The following is an 18360-nucleotide window of genomic DNA, read 5'->3' on the forward strand; positions in this document are numbered from 1 at the left end:
TTTCCATCATGCTTGATTTGTGCAAGGGCCCTGACATACTCCCACAACACACTAATTCCTCCTCCACCCGCACACATCAACTCCTTCCCACTTCCAGGCTCAAATCGTGGTTGCAAAAATTTGCTGCACTTCAGAAAAGGCCTTGAGCTTTGTGGATCTTCCTAGTGCTGATGGCAATCTTCCTGGCTCCCTCCAGATCTGATGGGGAGACTTCCTTCCTGTAAGAAGGGCTTTATGACAAACTTTTATGAAGTGTTTGTCTTTCTGTGAATCTGATGTGTGGACAGAGTAGACACAGAAAAGAAAGATGTGCACCAAAATGGATGCTGAGTGACGTGCCAGTAAGAACCAGGTGAGATACCCCCATGGCTGTGGCTTCCTGGCAAGAAGTGTGTCCCGAGAAGGCATCCAAGCTCTGCCACTGTGGAGTGGGGAATCAGCAGTGTCCATGCCAGCTGGGGATGCAACCAGTGACTTTTGAAAGACCACCCTTCATCTGAACTGCTTTAGAGTTGTCCTTGAGGATGGGGTATGATGGCTTACATTGCAACTACTGATTGAACTGGCATTGCCCAGAGTGGCTATCACAGATGCAAACTGCTATGTTGCAGCTATTGAAATTTAGGCAGATTCATGTTGGCGGGTTGTTTGTAGGTTGCTTTGTGTTGCTTTTTCTTCTTTTTTAGATACTGATCGTCTTAGGGAAATCACCCAAGCACCTGAAGGATTGTTGAAGGTTTACTGCCAGAAGCCCCAGCCAATGTGCATCTCAAGAAATGAGATGCCAGAGGCCAAGGGGAGGATGGTTTGGGCACTGTTCTGGGATGTGGGAAACGGAAACGTGCTCCCCTCTCCCTGACACCTTGCCCCCAGTGAGGGCTGTGAGGAACTCTGCCAACTAGAGTTCCTCTGAAGTCACAGGGGTGTCAGGTAACCTACATCTAACTGCAGCCAATGTGGTCCTGACAGCTCAGCATTTCAGTTGTCATTTGAGCCCAAGTCATTCCAATTCACACTTCCTCCAGCTTCACTCTGACACTGGCTGGTGTGTGACACAAGTGTCCTGGCTCTCCAGGCAGCATGGGCAAAAGCTTCATACCTGAACTGGAACTTTTCCCTTTGCTGGGAAAGTGAATGCAGCAGGCTCGAGCCAAGAGGCCCAAGGAACAAATCTACCCATAGGGCCAACTACTGAAAACCTCCCCCAGGCTGTGGGACTTCACTGACAGAGAAGTTGTGAGTCTAGACAATACAGCTTCCCCTAGTTTCCCCTCTCTCTTGGCTCGCGGCATTTATGTATTGAATCTGCTTTGCCACGTGGAAACTGTGTCTTTGAAAAACTAGCTCAGAATATATTTTAATGTCTTTCTTAGCCCAAATGAATATGCAGCACTGAAGTGTGTTTCCATCTGTGGAGCAGCTTTGCACAATGTCTGCTCAAAGAGGAGAAATATCTCAGCCTGCAATGGGAAATGGGTGAAGCTGTGGGGCATTGATGTGTTGCTTCAGACGATATTTGCTATGCATACAATACAAAAAAGTTGTGAAGGTGAGTGAGCATGAAAGAAAGAAGAAAACTGCCCATCCAATGGAGCTCTGCAGAAGGAGGATGGAGGCGTACATAGCCTGAGGTGATACAAGTGGGATCAGCATGAAGAGAAGGCTTTTGTAGGGAAGGCGTTGCAAGGGAGTGGCTTGACTTCACCCAGCTAAAAACCAGAGACTGGGCAGTGTGCTGAAGTGCCGGGCAGAAGTGCTAAAAGGCTAAAAGACCTTCGCTGAGAAAAGGTTGGAGGGATTTGGGTTGCAGAGGTTTGAGGTAGTCCTTTCAAGCTGTACGCAGGCTGAGCTTTGGAGAGAAGGAAAAATGAAGAAGCTCTCAAGGATATTTTGGAATTAGTTGTACCCTCTCTTCTCCTTGTTATCAGGTGAAGATTACAATACTGTCCTTAAGTCATCTATGCTCCATATATATTTACCCTACTTTTTTGAGGAGGGGGAGGTGTAGGAATAGAGGAGTAGTTTCTTTTTGAACCAAAGGTGGCCAACGGACAGATCCTGGGTTAGTGAGAAGGCACGTGGAGGAGGAGGAGGAGGTGAGGTAGGAGGCAAGAGGAGGCAAGAGCAGAAATCTGGAGGAGGTGTAGGAGGAGGCACCAGGAGACAATAAGAGGAAAGAGGAGGCAAGAAGAGGAGGAAGCAACAGGGTGCAACAGTAGGAGGAAAAAGGAAGAGGAGGCAAGAGGGAAAAAAATGGAGCTCAGGAGGCAAGGGAGCTCAGGATTATTGCCTCCTGTTGCCTCCTCCTCCTCCCCTTGCCTCATATTGTCTCCTCCTTCTGGTACTTCCTGTTGCTTCCTCCTGCTCCTCCTCCTCCTCAACCCCCTGTTGCCTCCTCTTCCTCCTTCTGTTGCCTTCCCTTGCCTTCTCTTGCCTTCTTTTCTGCATCCTGTTCCTGTTGCCTTTTGTTGCCCCAATGTTGCATCCTAGGCCTCTTTCTCCTTTTGGCTCCTCATGCCTCCTGTTGCCTCCTGCTCCTTCTCCTCCTCCTCCTCCTCTCCTCCTCTTCCTCCTCCTTTTCTTCCTCCTCCTCCTCCTCCTCCTCCTTCTCTTCTCCTCTTCCTTTTCACCTTCCTCCTCTTACGCTTCCTTCTCTTACTGTTGCCTCCTCTTGCCTCTTTTTTCCTCCTGAAAAGAGATAAAATCCCAAAGACAAAAAGAAATGCTGTAAATATCTTGGTTGCTCAATGTTTTCTTTTAGTCTCCCTTTCGCAGATAATTTGGCCTAGCTTGCCAGTAAACTTAGATAGCAGAATTGCTAACGAGCTTTCTTTATTTGACCTAATCATTAGAGTAAGAATGCTTTGCCTGTGTTAAATCCTTGGTTAGCTGAGATAGTTGTAATGAAGATAGATAAAAGGAATTCTTCAGGCCCTGTGTCCCTGGAAAGGGCTGATAAGGAGAAACTACACAAGAACCACCTGATTTTGGATATGCAAGGAAAGTATGAGCAAGACAAAGATGGACTGAGCATGCGTAAAGACAAAGTTCAGTCAGCGGTCAGAGTGATGAAGACTACTGACTTCCTCCAACAACCACCAGAGGATCCCTAACGACCACCTAAGGACTTAAGTACGCATGCGTCAGGGACATTTACATATATTAATGAGTTCCAAGAAATCTCATGTTTATATAAATTAATCTTATGAATATGTATATTTTGCAACATATAACCTCTGTGATCTTGCTTGTTTGGCGGAGCACTTGTGGCGGAGCGATCCCCCGTGCTGCCCAGCGCTGCAATAAAGAATACCTGCTTAATAGTCATCCCGACTATTGAGTTCTGATTTCGGCTTTTCACGGAAACACTCCTCCTTCTCTTCCTCCTCTTGTGGCCTCCTGTTGCCCCACCAACCTCTTGCCTCCTGCTGCCTCCTCCTTCTCCTCTTCTTGCCTTTTCCTCCTCATCATCCTTTTCGTCTTGCTTCCTCTTGCCTCCTCTTTCCTCCCCTTCTTCCTCCTCCTCTTCCCTGCTCTGCCTCCTTTTACCTCCCTCTCTTTCTCCTGATGGTGCATCCTGTTGCCTCCAGCAGACTCCTTTTCCTCCTCTTGCTCTTACCTCCTGTTGCTCATTGTTGCCTCCTCCTCTCCTCCTCCTCCTCCTTCTCCTCCACATTCTCCTCCTCATCCTGTTGTCTCCTCTTGCCACCTGCTTTGACCTTTCCTAATTCTCCTCCTCCTCCTCCTCTTCTTCCTCCTTTGCCTATTACCTTCGTTATTCCTCCTACTTTTGCCTCCTGTTGCTTCCTCCTTCTTTTCCTCCTCTTCTTGCTTCCTTCTCTTGCCTCTACTTGCCTTCTCCTTTTGTTGCCTCCTCCTCCTGTGTCCTCCTGTTACCACCTGTTGCCTCCTCCTTCCCTGCCTTCTCCTCTTCCTATTGCCTCCTTCCGCTCCTTTTGCCTTCTGTTGCCTCCTCTTCCTCCTCTTGCCTCCTGTTTCCATTTGTTGCCTCCTCTTCTCCTGCTCCTGGTGCCTCCTCTTGCCTCTTCCTCCTCCTCCTCTTGTCTTCTCCTCTTCTCTCCATCTCCTTCTCCTCCTGCTTTTCCCTCCTCTTTTGTCCTCTTGCCACCTCCTCTTCCTCCTGTTGCCTTCTGTTTCCTTTTCCTCCTCCTGTTGCATCTGGGGACCTTCTCTTTTTCCTCCTCCTCTTTTTGCCTCAAGTGCCCGCCTCTTGCATCCTTTTGCTTCCACCTCCTCCTCTTAACTCCGTTGGCCTCCTGTTGCGTCTTCCTCCTCCTCCTCTTTCCTCCTTTTGTGTCCTTTATGTCCTGTTATGTCCATCTCCTTTTCCCTCCTCTTGCCTCCTTTTGCCCACTCTTACCTCTTATTGCCTTATTCTCCATTTGTGTCCCATTGCCTCCTCTTCCTGTTGACTCCTCCTCCTCCTCCTTTGCTTGTGGCCTCCTCTTGCCTCCTCCTCTTTTTAATCCTGTTGCTTCTGTTGCATCCTTGTCCTCCTCTTGCCTCCTCCTTCTCCTGCTGCCTCCTGTTGCCTCTTCCTTCTTTTGGAAGAGGCTGAGGTACTGAATGCCTTCTTCACCTCCTCTTTTACTACCAAGACCAGCCTTCAGGAATACCAGGTGCCAGAGATGAAGGGGGCAAGTCTGGAGCCAGGCAGACATAGCCCTGCTGGAAGAGGATCAGGTCAGGGAATTCTTGCACAAACTGGACATACAGAAGCCCACGGGCCCTGATGGGATGCACCCATGAGTGCTGAGGGAGCTGGCAGATGTCATTGCGAGGACACTCCCAAGAATCTTTTACCGAGCATTGAGATGGGGATGTGCCCGAAGACTGGAAGAAATCAAATGTCACTGCTATTTTCAAGAAGGGCAAGAAGGAGGACCTGGGGAACAAGAGACGAGTCAGCCTCTCCTCGTGCCCTGGGAAGGTGATAGAGCAGCTAATCCTGGGAAATATTTCCAGGTACATTGTACTGGTTTTGGTTGGGACGGAGTTAATTTTCTGCATAGCAGCCCGTATGGTGCCATGTTTGGGATTTGCGACCAACGCAGTGTTTATAATATACCAGTGTTGTAGCTATTTGCGGAGGAGTACTTTCACAGCATCAAGGCCTTCTCTCTTGCTCTCTCTTCCTCCCCAGCAACTAGGCTGGATCTCTTGATGAGGGAGGACCAGGGGACGTCATTTAGCAAGGCAAAGTTTTACACAGTGCACTGGTGTCCATGTCCAGGTTTTGGTAGGAAGGAGGCTGCATGTGTGACCTCTGTGAGAGAAGACCAAGGGCTGCCTCCATGCCAGACAGGGCTGGGTCCAGACAGCTCCAAAATAGACCCACCGCTGGCCAAAACTGAGCCCAGCAACAAAGCTGGTGGAACTGGTGTGAAAATGTATTTAAGAAGGGGAAAAACTGCCAGACTGGGATAGGAGTTAGGGGGGGAAAAAAAGTGTGAGAAACAGCCCTGCAAACACCATGGTCAGTGAAGAAGGAGGAGAACCACCCTGTCGGTGGTCCAGGCACCAGAGCAGATATTCCCCTGCAGCCCAAGCAGAATACCACAGCACAGCAGGTATTTTCCTGCAGCCCATGGAGAAGACCATGGTGGACAATGTAAGCCCTGCAGTCCATGGAGGACGCAATGCTGGAGAATTTGGGTAATTCCTGAAAGAACTGTGGCCTGTGGAGAGCCCAGAGTGGAGCAGCTTCATCTTGAAGGACTGTAGCCTGTAGGAGGGACCCCATGGGAAAAGTGTGAGAAGGAAGGAGCAGCAGGCAGGAAGTGTTCTGGACTGACCACAACCCCCATTCCCCATGGCCTAGTGCTGCTCAGAGGGGAGGAGGTAGAAGAGTTGGGAATAAAGGAGTGAAGCTGAGCTGGGGAAAAAAGGGTGGGGAGGAGGCCTTCCATGGGGAAGGAGATAAGGTCTTCCAAGAGCCCCACACTTCTTCCACCCTCAGCCTTTGCAGTTACACGTGCCTGGCCTGCCCACCTGCTTTGCCACTGTCACGTTTGGACTGAAGTCCCACACACATTTTGGCATGCCTAGTGTAAGCTGGCCTCCACCCAAATCTGGAGCCCACCTGGCCATGGAGGCAGGGAGAGGACAGGTCCCTCTGCCCAGGGCCAGGAACAGCTCTTCCCTGAGACCCTCCCCAAGGAATGCTCCTCATGTGTGTCAGCCTGTGGCCTGGCAGGGATGGAATTGGGACAAGGGCTGCTGGGGCAGGGCTGAAGTACCGCAGCTGGCAGAGCATTAGACTGAACATCTAAAGGTCCTTGGTTCAACCCTGGGCTGATACAGTGGTATCCTTGCTCAGTTTTTTGCAGAGCCTGCCTGCTTCTTCCAGCCTACCCTGTCCTCCTTGCTCCTTCTCCTCTTGCCAGAGCACTGCCCCTGCACTGTAGCTGCAGATCTGCAGGTTAGAAGGAGCCTTCCTCTTGCTACAAAAGTCCCCAGCCTTCCCCTCAACAGGACTCTCCATTCAGTGCTTCTTTGGGGTGCTCTCCATCTGTCCCTCCTTCCATGCTCCACAGCAATTGGCACCTTTCCTTTGTGGGGTCTCTGCAAAGACCTTGTCTCTCTCCTCCTTGTCATTCTTGATGGTGCACAGACTGCTCCCATCCTCACACACATCGTGCACCTGGACCACAGCTTGCAGACCAGAGCATACTGCCCATGGGGGAGGCCACTGTCCCCCCAGTCCCAAGGAGAGGCACTCCCTGAGCTGAGGCCTGAATGGCAGCACCCTCCCTCCAGAGGTCTGTCACAGCAAGACCTCTGATGTGCCAAGGACAGCTGGCAAAGCCGTGCCCAAATAGACTCACCCACCAGACTGCACTGGCTAGACCAGCTGCAGCCCCTCACAGCCATCAGTCCCTGCACAGAGGAAGAAAGACCTGCTCATGAGCTCCAACAAGCTGCTGGGCTCCCCTCTTGCAACCTCTTGCTGCTACAGAGCCCTGCTCGCCCCTCAGGAACACAGTGACAGCTGTGACCCAGCACATCTCCCTCTGTCTCCAGCCTCAGCCTCTCCCCAGTCAGGGCAAGGAATGGCACATACTGGACTACAGTCGCACAGCAACGTGCATGTTCTAACCCTGTGCAGTTCTGCTGCGTAGTAGCTGGCTCCTTAGGGATGCACGTGCAGAAAAGTTCGGCTTTTGTTGTGACTGAGCGCATGTGAGAGGTGGTGAGAGGGAGAGACTGTGTTTCCAAGCACAGTTACTGTCTTGTCAGCTTTGAGCACGAGCTTGAACATGCTTGGCCGCAGAGGTAGTGCCTGCAGGATAATCACTGCTCCAGAAGAGTCCTTCTAGGCCTTTGTTGAGCAAGAACGGGAGAGTCATTGCTGAGGATGGGTTTTGGGGTCATGTGTTCAAAGCAGAAGATGTGAGCAGTCCATCCCCTTAACTCCACTCAACCACTCCAGAAATTCACAGGCACTGTGGTCTGCTTTTGATTCCCCCAAACCCTCTCTGCCAGGCAGGGGCTCAGCAGAGAAAAAATCTATGGTATGGAATTGGGCAACACAATTGTCAAAGCTGTGCCACCATGAGGACACCATCCCTGCATGTGGTCAAAGCATCAGCCTTTGAGTTACCAGCTGAACACACTCACCCACCCTGCCACAGAGACCCCAGCCAGGGCTGTCCCAGGGCACTGCTTTGCTGCCAGGACAGTCATCAGTGCTGAAGGAATGGGAAGGTCCCTGAGCCCAACCCACATGCCCAGCCCCATGGAGATGGAAGCCTGCTCTTCAAGTCACCTCCAGGGATGCTGGGGAACAGAGGGCTGCAGGGGGAGGCCTGGAGCCTGGAGGAGCGGGTATAAGATTTCTGCCACCACGTCCCCTCCACAGCATGTCCTGGGATGCCACCGGAGCCTGCGGGCACTTCACCCCAGGCAGGGCATTTCCCTCACCCTGTTGCACTGCTCCTGCTGTGGAGTTGGGGACAGATGTGGCACAGAGGGGTGTTGCCCTGGGTGGCAGAGGAGGCTCAGGGGAAGGGGTTTTCTCCTCTCCATCGACCCATCCCGCAGTGGGCCAGAGCGTGGGAGCAGCACCTGCAGCAAGAGCCTCCTTCTGCCCCATTGCCCTGCAGAGGCGTTGAGGGTCCCTGGGCACACAGGGGACAACAGGACAGTGCTCATCAAGGACACAACACGGGAGGAGAGTGTCTCTCCTGCTGGCAGGTGTCAAGGGGATGTAGCTCAGTGGCAGAGCGCCTGCTTCGCATGTGGGCGGTCCTGGGTTCAATCCCCAGCATCTCCAGGGCTGCTTTTGCCCTGACTCCCCAGCCTCAGGCAGGTGCAGGCTGGAGCCCATGGAAAAGCCCATGGAGACTGGGGTCCTGGCAGAGCATGAGGAGAGGGAATCTCAGCCCGTGTGTCCCAGAAAGTGGCTCTGCACCCTGTGCTGGGGCAGTGGGGAGCAGAGCTGCATCCTCACCATTGCGGGAGATAATCCGTGGGCCATGATCCCGCCTGGGGATGGCTGGGGTGTTTTGGGGTGAGCAGCAGGATTATTCCCCAGGGACCATGGGCTCTCGCAGCCCCACAGCCTGACCCCAAGCCTGCTGTCCCTGAGATGTGCCCCTTGCCTACCACTGTGTCATCGTTCTCTGCTCCCCCTCATCAGCCTCAGGGAGGTGACCCAACACCTGGGCAGGCCCAGCTCTGGGTCAAAGCCCTCAGAGACTTTTAATAAGAACCAATATGGACGCACAGTGTAAAAGCGGGAATAAAAATAGAGGAAACTGCAGGCGGTTTCTGCTGCCCGTGGTAAAGGGAGATGTTTCCCTGGTGCTCACAGCTCTCCCAGCTGCACAGAGCTCTCCTCCCTCCTGGCTGCACCCAGCTGCACAGCAGGGATGGGCTCTCCTGGCCTGGGGCTCAGGGACTGTTGTGCACCAAGCTGCGGTGTCACAGCCTTTGTGTCCTCATGGGGATGTGCCACAGACACCTCTTCAGCATCATCATAGCCCATGCTACCCAGGGACAGGGACAAGGTGTCTCCTTCAGCTCCAGGGACCCCAGCACTTCTCTGGGAGCGCAGGCTGCCCCCTGCAAGCAGCAAGGCAGGACAGTGCAGTTGGCCCATGGGGTCTGTACATCACCTTCCTCCCTGCTCCTCACCACATTTGGCTCCTTCTCCCACCCACAGTCCCTCCAAGGAAAACTCCCGCAGCAGGTTCCCTCTCCCCAGGAGGTTTGGGTGTCAGGACCATAGCGACAGGGGTGGCACCAGGGATGGCACCCCAGGAACCAGCAGCGCTATCTTTCCCTCTCACCTCCGAGTGCATCCCTGGAGCCTGCTCCCTCCTCTGGCACCCTGGGCATTTCCCAAGCTCCCTGCTCAGGAGCAGCACCCTCCCCAAAGTCAGGAACCTCCTTGACATCATCATAGCCATCTGCTGGGTCGCCTCCAGGCACAACAAGAACAACTGAAAGGAGAGGGGAGGTGCTGACAGTGAGAAGATATGTCCTGCAGAGCAGAGGACAGGACGATGCACATGGAAACACAGGGTTGAGACTCTGGTGTTGGCAGCACCACAGGAGACCCCCATGTCCTCCCCATCTCTGATGGTGACACTCCGTGACACCTCTGTCCATCACATGTCTACAGGGAGACCAACACCTTCCTGTCTCCATTACCTGGTGCTGATCTCAGACCATCCTCCTCCTCGGTGTCCCCAGGGTAGGGCTGCAGCTGGCTCAGGGACTCCTCTGCATAGGAGCCTGGAGAGATGCACAGCAGGTGGTATGGAGTGAGCCCCACTGACCTGTCTCATGGTCAGCGCTGCTGGGGAAGGGGGACCCAAAGAGCTGGGGCTGCATGAGGAGGAGGGTGGGGAATTTAACCAGCTCCCCCAGGACAAACACTGTCTCAAAGGTGCTCCCAGAGCTGCCCTAGGACAGCCCTTTCCCTCACTCCTCAGGTGTCACATGGGGTGCAGGGGCAGGAAGAGGGGGGCTGTGCAGCTGGGACGGGCAAAGATGGTGGGGAGAAAGCTCGTCTCCTGGACCCACACCCTGGATGCTCCCCCACAGACAACACGGCCCCAGCGCTGCAGGGACCACAGTGTGGGGGCTTCAAGGGATCACCTCTGGGTTGGGCACAGGGGAAAGGGTCCTGCTGATGTGCATCCAGGGAGGACCCACACCCACCTGAGCGACCAAACTTCGCCTGCTTCTCCCACACTGGGCTGTAACCGATCTCCTCGTACACGGCCTCGGGAAAGAGCTCCTGAGCTCTCCTGGAGCCTGGGGACAGAGGCAGGGCTGGCCCAGGGAGAGGCAGAGGGGTGATGGGATCCCACTGTGCTCCCCAGACCTGTTGCTTGGGCCAGCCCAGGACTGGTCTGACAGCACAGACCCACTGCACTGTCCAGGCATGGCTGCAACACCCCCAGTGAGGGCAACGTTGCTGTGGAGATCATCTGGGGCAGCATCACCCTCGCATCATCCTTTCAGAGACAGCGCTCATGGTCCTCTGGCCCCTGGGACATGCACCCCTTGTCTGACCCTGCAGCAGCTCCCATGTTTCCTCTCCACCTGGAGCTGCTCCCTATCTGCCCCATGGCTGTACAGCAGGGCCCGTGCCCTGCCATGGGGTGGGCAGGGCTGGGCAGAGGGACAGGCTGAGGGTCTCACACCACGGAGATGGACCCTACTGCCCCACACGCCTCCTGTCATCTCTGTTGCCCCAGAGCCCCTTCCAGCACTACCCAGAGCACTGCCAGCCTTGGCCGTCCCCAGTCTGCCATTTCTCTCCTTGCCCCAGTGCTAGCCCCCTATGCCTCTGGGCTCTCTCTAACCCTTGCTGCTGGTGCCCCATGGCCAGGCAGTCAATGGGGCGGTGCATGGAACATGTGGCAGCACACAGTCTCATCCCCTCCAGCTCTGCCTGTGCCCCTCACTGACACCCCACAGCCCTTGCAGGAGGCATCTCCCCCTGGGACTGCTGTGGAAGGACCCACCTCTGCGTCCTGCCCTGGCCCTTAGCACTTGCCCAGCCAGGAGGGCCAGGAGCAGGCAGAGGAGGGCCCCCAGGATGATGCAGATAATGACGGGCACAGAGATTCTCCCACTGTTGGTCAAACGGCCCCAAGTGGGACCTGTATGGGCAAGAACATGGAAGGGGCAGCACCAGGCGTGGGAGAGGAGGGGGCAGCACCAGCCCTGACTCCCATCACACAAGGCAGCAGGGGGTAGAGGGTCCCAGGGGGGACTGATGGGCAAGCTTCCACCCTGCTGAATACATTCCAACCCTCCCCAACTCCACCACCACCACCACCCCAGTGCCTCCTCCTGGGAGTTTCACAGCTCAGCAAGGAGCCCCTTCCATCCAGCTGTGGGTCACAGCCTGGCCCCAGGGATACCCAGCCTCAGGCAAGAGGACCAGTTACCTGCTCGGGTTGGGGATGCTGCTGTCCTGGGTGGAGCTGCAGAGGAGGAAAAGGAGAGCTGGCTGAGAGGGTGGGTGTGCAGGTATCGGGGAGCCTCCTTCCCAACAGACCGCTTGTGTGTCTGTAGATGTCCGTCACACATCCCAGCCAAATTGCCCCTGCAGTAGTGCTAGAAAGCGAGGCCTGGATAGGGCCCAGGGCCTCTGCTCTGGGTGGCAGGCAGCCCAACTGGGATAGGCAGCCCAGGGAATAGCCCTGGGGCTGGAGAGCCCCATGGGTAGTGCCCAGAGGACACCCAGTTCCACCGAGGCTGCTCCCTGCCTGGCACCAGGCTCCTGCACTCTGCAGGAACGCTCTTGCTCTTGGGAGGTCAGGGGCCATGCCAGGACCAAGGGGGCAAAACACCTTCCCCAGCTCCCTGCCAATGCTCCAGCAAGGGGTCCCAGCCCTGCCGCTCACCTGAGCAGCGCACGGCAGCGTCTTCCTTATGCCGGCAAGCACCGCCATCCCCGGGCCGGGCCCAGCAGTCCTGCAGGGATGGCTCTGTCCCCCGGCACTCCACCTGCTCCAGCCAGATGGGGCCTTGCCCCATCCCAAATGCAGCCTCATTCAGGGCAGACACCGCAGGACCACAGCCCAGCTGCCTGCACGCCACCTCGGCATCCCGCATGTCCCAGGAGTCGTCGCACACCGTCCCCCACGAGCCACGGTGCCACACCTCCACTCTGCCCGAGCACCCACCCTCGCCTCCCACGGCACGAATCTTCTCCCTGTCTGGAGAAGGCAAAGACCTCCCATGGCACTGAGACAGCAGGCAGAGCCCTGCCAGACAAGAAGGGTACACAGAGGAGCAGCTCAATACCTGTGCAGCTCGTGGAGTTGGGGCATGGGGCCAATGGCTCCAGGGACATTTCTGGGCGTTCCCCTGAAGAAAGAAACACTGAAGTGAAGGAGCTGCTGCATGGCATGGTGCAGAAGAGAGAAAGGCTGAGCTCTGCTTGTGCCTCCCTGTACCATCTTGGTCATGGCAGCAACTGAAGCCCGGTCATTCAGGGGACACGCGCAGGACTGGGGGGACCCTGATTGCTCAGCCCCTAAAGTTCCCTAGTTCACAGAGCAGCAGTACTGTGTCTGTGGAGGGGAGGCTCTTCTGAAGCCTGGCTGATCCCTTCTGAGACCTCCCCTGGAGATGCATCTGCCTCCCCCAGGTGCTGCTGGCAACCTGGGTGACAACTGCTGCTGGACTTGTGTGGCTTTGGTCACGTTTGTGCCACCAGCAGCAGAAGGGTCTGACATGGAAAAGAAAATCCCCTCCAAGCTCTTTCTCTGCATTTGGCTGTGCATAGAGGGGAGCAGGAGGTGGGGTGACACTGTGCCCGAGTGGCTCAGAGTTACCATCGCAGGTGATGTGGATCTCGTCTCGCAGGTCTTCACATGACTGTGGATCCCAGGGAGTGGAGGGACACTGCCAGAAGGAGCTGGTTTTCTCCCCACACTGCACATTATCCAGCCACGCAGGGCCAGACACCTTGCCATAGGGCAGGCGTCTTTCCAGGGATCCTCCGTCCCCACAGCCCAGCTCCTTGCATGCCAGCGACACCGTGCTGAGAGTCACGAAGTTGGAGCAAATGGTCCCCCACGTCCCGTTGTAGAAAACCTGCAGGCGCCCAGAGCAGCCATTGCTGTTCTGCAGCCTGAGGGCCAGGAACTCTGGGAGGAAAGGCAGGAAGGGGGAAGAGGCTGGTGTGGGGCTGTGGGAGCCAGGACACCTCTGCACTCCCCAGGCCCTCAGCCAGGCAGGGGCAGGGCCAGCACGTGCCCCTTGCACCCGGGGGCAGAGAGAAGTCCCTGATGCACAGACACCCCTGCCCTTCCCGCTAACACTCGGGGATGGCTGAGCTCCCCAGGGACCCCCAGAGGGACTGAGGGTACCCGTGCATGGGTGTCCACAGGCTCATGCCGGGGCTCAGTGGCAGCCAGGGACAGCCTTGGCCATGCCTGGCCCTCCCCACGTCCTGGCATCCCCGGCAGCAGTCTCCCACCACAGCTGCCAGCACAGACCTGAGCAGATGACTCCCGCATCCTCTTTGTGCCCGCAGTCGTGCTGCCCCCAGGGCCTGGCAGGGCAGTCCCAGAGAGCAGCTTCGTCCCCAGAGCAGGTCACGCCATCCAGCCAGATCTGCCCAGAGCCTTCCCCAAACCGAGCAGAGCTGGCCGCCTCCACCGCCCCTCCACAGCCCAGCTGGTGGCAAACGACAGCAGCATCAGCCACGTCCCAGTCGTCATCGCAGATGGTCCCCCAGCTGCCCTGGTAGTAGATCTCCACTCTCCCGGCGCAGCGCCCAGACCCGTTCACCAGACGGACCCGCCGGCTCCCTGCAGTGGGGAGAAACCCCAGTGGCTGCCAGGGGCTGGTTGCCCACCCATCATCTGGGGGGCCCATGCATTGCCGCTCACCCCAGCAAATGACTCCCACGTCCTCTGCAACCCCTTCCGCCAGTGCACTCTCGGGCAGGGAGGTGTTGCAGAGGGTCAGCTTGGTCTCATTCCCTGTGCACCGGACCCCTCGCAGCCCTACGGGGCCCGTCCCTCGCTCAGGCTTTGGGGGGTTGTAGGCTGCCTCTGCCTGTCCGCACTGCAGCTGCCGGCACACCACGTTGGCCTCCTGCACGTCCCACTGGTCATCCAGGACTCTGCCCCACGTCCCGCGCTGCAAGATCTCCACTCGCCCGTCGCACCGGCTCCCTCCACCCACCAGCCGCAGGGATGAAAAGCCGGCTGAGCCTGGGGAGAGCAGAGATGCCACAGCCATCGGCAGCACTGGGGAGCATGGCACCCTTCAGGGAGGAGGGCAAGGGGGAATTTTCCAACCAAACAGGACAAGTCTGAGCCTTGTGCTGACAAGAGGAGAGGGCAAAGCCCGTGCCTGCTCTCCAGCTCAGACCCAGCTCTGCTGCTGCTGGGGGCACCCAGGCAGCTCCTGCCTGGGTGGTGGGATGAGGCTCTGCAGGGCTCTCCGTGGGGATGGCATGCGGTTGTCTGCAGCCAGAGGGATGGAGCAGAGCCCCGCAGCCCTGTCCTGGGCTCATCCCACAGGAGAAAAACACAGGAGCCCAGGCCTGGCAGTGGCGCAGGGGCCCAAGACGCTGCCCTGAGGGCAGGTGCCTGCCTCCATCCAGTCCTCAGCTCTCCCACAGCAGAGCGGTCAGCCTGAGCAGGCAAAGCCCTCCAGAAGGCTTCTGTGGATGCAAGGCTTTCTCCAGGGAGAAATTCAGCCTGGTACTGCCATGGGCCCCCTGCTTTGGGTGGCCATGTCACACACAAGGGGCAAAGGGATTCAATGCAGCATTTTCCCAGCACTCACCTGAGCAAATGACAGCAGCATTGTTCCCAAGGGAGCATGGTGAGGCCCCCAGGGTAATCACTGGGCACTGTCCCAGGTGGACTTCAGTCCCGTCACAGTGGAACGAGTCTCTCCAGACTGGTCCGAGTCCTCTCCCAAAATGCCCTCCTCCAGGAAGGGACTCGGCAAACCCGCAGTTGAGTTGACGACAGAGAACATGGGCATCCGAGAGATCCCAGCGGGAGGCACAGAGGGTCCCCCAGGTCCCCAGCACCTGGACCTCCACCCTCCCCGCACACGCCGTGCTTCCGTTCACCAGCCTGAAGCCTGTGTACTCTGGGGAGAGAGGAGGAGGACTGAGGGTGGACTGGTGCTCTTGTACCCTCAGAAGCTGGCGGAGAGGCCAGAGGCACAGCATGCCTTTCTTCTCCCTCTGCACTATTTTCATGCTGCAGACAACCCATCAGCCCTCCTGTCCTCAAGCCCCGCCCAGCACGGTCCTTGCTCTCTTCCCCGACCCCCACCACATCCCCGGTGTTCAACACCCCACCCTGGGTCCTTACGTGTGCAGGTGACAGCAGCGCTGTTCATGTGGGTGCAGGGCTGGTCCCTGCGGGACCCCCTGGGGCAGGAGTTCAGGAGGGATTCATTCCCCACACACTGCAGCTCTCCATCCCACATGGGACCCACCCCTTCTCCAAAGCGAGCTGCCCCAGCGACAGGCAGGGCCACCCCACACTGCAGCTCCCTGCAGACCACGTCAGCAGCTTTGGGACCAAAGTGGGAGTCACAGACAGTTTTCCACTGGTCCCCATCATGGATCTCCACACGTCCTGAGCAGTGGCTCTTCCCTTCTACCAGCCGGACAAAGCCTGGGAAAAACAAAACCACTGAGAGCTCTCTGGCAGTTAAATGCCCACGTTCCCACGTCACCTCCAAGCAAGCCATGGCCAAATGGCCCCTTGCACATCCCAGAGCAAGCTGTTGGGGGAGTGTTGGTGACACAAAGACATCCAGGCCCCCCTGCACCCCTTCTCTACACCATCACAGCACTCAAGGGTATGTGTCTATTGCAGACCCACAGCAGAGCCTGCAGACCATGTTGGCAAATTTGGGATCAAAGTGTGAGTGGCAGACAGTTTTCCAAGCGTCCCCGTCATGGAACACTGTACATCCTTAGTAGGGCTATTCCCTCTGACCAGCCAGACAGATTCTGGAGCAAACACAGACCCCTGAGAGTTCTGTCAACCCTCTGGCAGTCCCCTGATCATGTCCCATCTGATCTCCACAGTGGTCAAAGGCAAAAAGCCCCATGACCATACCAGCTGCTCTCAGGGGGTACTGATGGCACAAAAACATTGTTCCCCCCCCGCTGCTCCTCAGACACCAGCACAGCCCTTGTGGGCTTGCTTCTATCCCAAACTCACAGCCACAGGAATCTCTCAGACAAACTGCTGCTACCCCAGAGACCTTGGGCTACCCAACGCTGGTCCCTGGGAACTGCAGCACCCAGAGAACTTGCAGTCCAGGGAAATGGTCCCAGGTGCTGTTGGCTGCTGCAGGCTGCTCTGCCCCACCAAGCTCAGGGCCCAGCGTGAGGAACTCCTTGGTGCCACCCGAAATGCACCCTGTTCCAGGGGGGTCTTGGGCCGTTGGGGTGCTGCTGGTAGATGAGACATGTCACAGGGCAAAGGTACAGTTAGGCTGTACCTGTGGTCAGTGTCTATGCCAGCCTCCCGCTCTGGCACCTGCCGGGAAAGAGGTCCTCAGGCATGACCAGAGTGCACTGCTGGGCACGCATGTCCATGGCCAACAGCTGGGCAGAGGGCGGTGAGTGGACAGAAGAGCAACCCTGGGTTTACACGGGGTCTCAGTGCAAGGGCAGGTACAGAGGAGAGCCAGTAAAGTGCTGGAAAACCCAAAAGCGCAAGGCAGCCAGAGGCTGGGACAGACATGAGAGGCTGGGCAGCGAGGCAGCACTCCTGGACGGGCTTTTGTCCCCCTGGACACGCTCTTGTGGGGTGACCCTGGGGAAGGAATGAGGTGCCACGTGCCAGCCTGTTCCTCTGCCCAAGCCCAGCACTCCTCCTCTCCAAGCAGTACCTTTGCTTATGCCAAGGGACCCTTGCCTGCCAGGGGCACAACCCAAAATTCCTCATCCATCTCATGCCCTTCCCCGAGGCTGTGGGTGGCTGCATGAGTCACTCTTGGTGCCTCTGGCATGGGGGACCTGGCCCTGACTGCTGCCAGAATGGTCCTGGGTGAAAGGGAGGAGAAAGATGGGAACCAACAGACACATCAGGGCAGGGCAGAGGGATTCATCTGAGCCACCTCGGGGGCCAGGCAGTGTAGGGGCACCCAGGGGCAGGTTCTCACTGTGCTTTCCCCAGGGACCGAGGACACCAGCAATGACAGTCCCAGCTCGGCAGTTCAACCAGCCACACTGGGCCCTGCTCTGGCGTTAGCCTGTTGCTCCCTGAGGCCACAACCAGGTCCCTTGCCCTGTCCCAGACCCAAAGTTGAAAACCAGGCTGTCCCCTTACCTGAACACATCACTCCAGCGTCCTCAGCATGACCACAGTTATGTTCACCCCATCCTCTGTGTGGGCAGTCAGACAGGGCAGACTCGGTGCCATTACAGCCAACATTATCAAGCCAAATGGGGCCAGATCCTGGCCCAAAGCCTCCATGCTGAGGAGCACCAATAGCAGACCCACAGTCCAGCTGCTTACAAACCACTGCAGCATCCTGCATGTCCCAGTAGTCACCACACACAGTCCCCCACTGGCCCTGTTGTTTCACCTCCACTCTCCCAGCACAGTGGTTGTCGCCGTCCACCAGCCTCACGTCCACAGCCCCTTCAAACACTGACACAGGACCAGTCAGGACAGTGCCGAGCTCCAGCACTGTGCGTTTGGGGGAACCCCTGCTTGGGTGGAGTCTGAGGTGCCAGGGTGGGAGCCCACTGCCCTCCAGGCTGTCCCCAGGGCAGTGCAGGGCTCCCTTCTATCCCCACGGGCTGTACAAGGCTGGGGATGCCCAGTTCTAACCCTGCTGGGTCATTTGGGGCCCCACAGACTTTGGCACTTCCTTCCACCCCAATGGCCCCCTGCAAACTGACCCCCAGCTCATACACACCCAGGGCACCCACTCCTCCCCAGCCAGCACCCTGAGAAGAGACCTGCCCCCACCACGGCTCCCCCAAGCACACACTGCTGCTTCTGCCCAGGTCCTGAGCTCCCCTGGACCACAGCCTGCCCTGGGCATCTCCCAGCTCATCCTCCACCCTCACGACTTTCTGTGTCCCCTGTGGTGAAAGAGGATGATTCCAGTGAGCCCTCCCAACCCATGCCCCCTCCTTGTCCTCGGGCATCAGCCCAGCCCTGCCCTTCTCTAGGATGCCCCAGGAAGGTCACCTCTCTGCCAGCCTGTGGGAACAGGTACCCCAGTTCCCTTGTCTCCACAGGCACAACCTGCCCCCCCTCAGGCTGGAGCTCACCCAGTGTTCAACACCCACCCTGAGTCCTTACGTGTGCAGGTGACAGCAGCGCTGTTCATGTGGGTGCAGGGCTGGTCCTTGTGGGA

General features: G+C 57.1%; 1 protein-coding gene and 1 non-coding gene across 2 annotated transcripts in view; one reads left to right on the forward strand and one right to left on the reverse strand.

Annotated features, from left to right (window-relative positions):
• Positions 1 to 99: 99 nt before the first annotated feature.
• The window catches only part of LOC142403620 (scavenger receptor cysteine-rich type 1 protein M130-like), a 45458-nt gene continuing 27197 nt past the window's right edge, over positions 100 to 18360 (reverse strand). Inside the window, exons 2-8 of the mRNA XM_075489858.1 lie at positions 16524 to 16627; positions 16353 to 16438; positions 14797 to 15111; positions 13890 to 13982; positions 13494 to 13808; positions 12828 to 13142; positions 100 to 272 (exon numbers count right to left, since the gene is read on the reverse strand). Coding sequence (XP_075345973.1) covers positions 100 to 272; positions 12828 to 13142; positions 13494 to 13808; positions 13890 to 13982; positions 14797 to 15111; positions 16353 to 16438; positions 16524 to 16627 — 1401 coding nt within the window. The remainder of the gene's footprint in view (positions 273 to 12827; positions 13143 to 13493; positions 13809 to 13889; positions 13983 to 14796; positions 15112 to 16352; positions 16439 to 16523; positions 16628 to 18360) is intronic.
• On the forward strand, positions 8225 to 8296 carry TRNAA-CGC (transfer RNA alanine (anticodon CGC)). Its single transcript has one exon. It is a non-coding gene; the product is annotated as a tRNA-Ala (tRNA).

This window comes from Mycteria americana, unplaced genomic scaffold, assembly GCF_035582795.1.
Source record: "Mycteria americana isolate JAX WOST 10 ecotype Jacksonville Zoo and Gardens unplaced genomic scaffold, USCA_MyAme_1.0 Scaffold_39, whole genome shotgun sequence".
In the NCBI taxonomy this organism is placed as follows: domain Eukaryota; kingdom Metazoa; phylum Chordata; class Aves; order Ciconiiformes; family Ciconiidae; genus Mycteria; species Mycteria americana.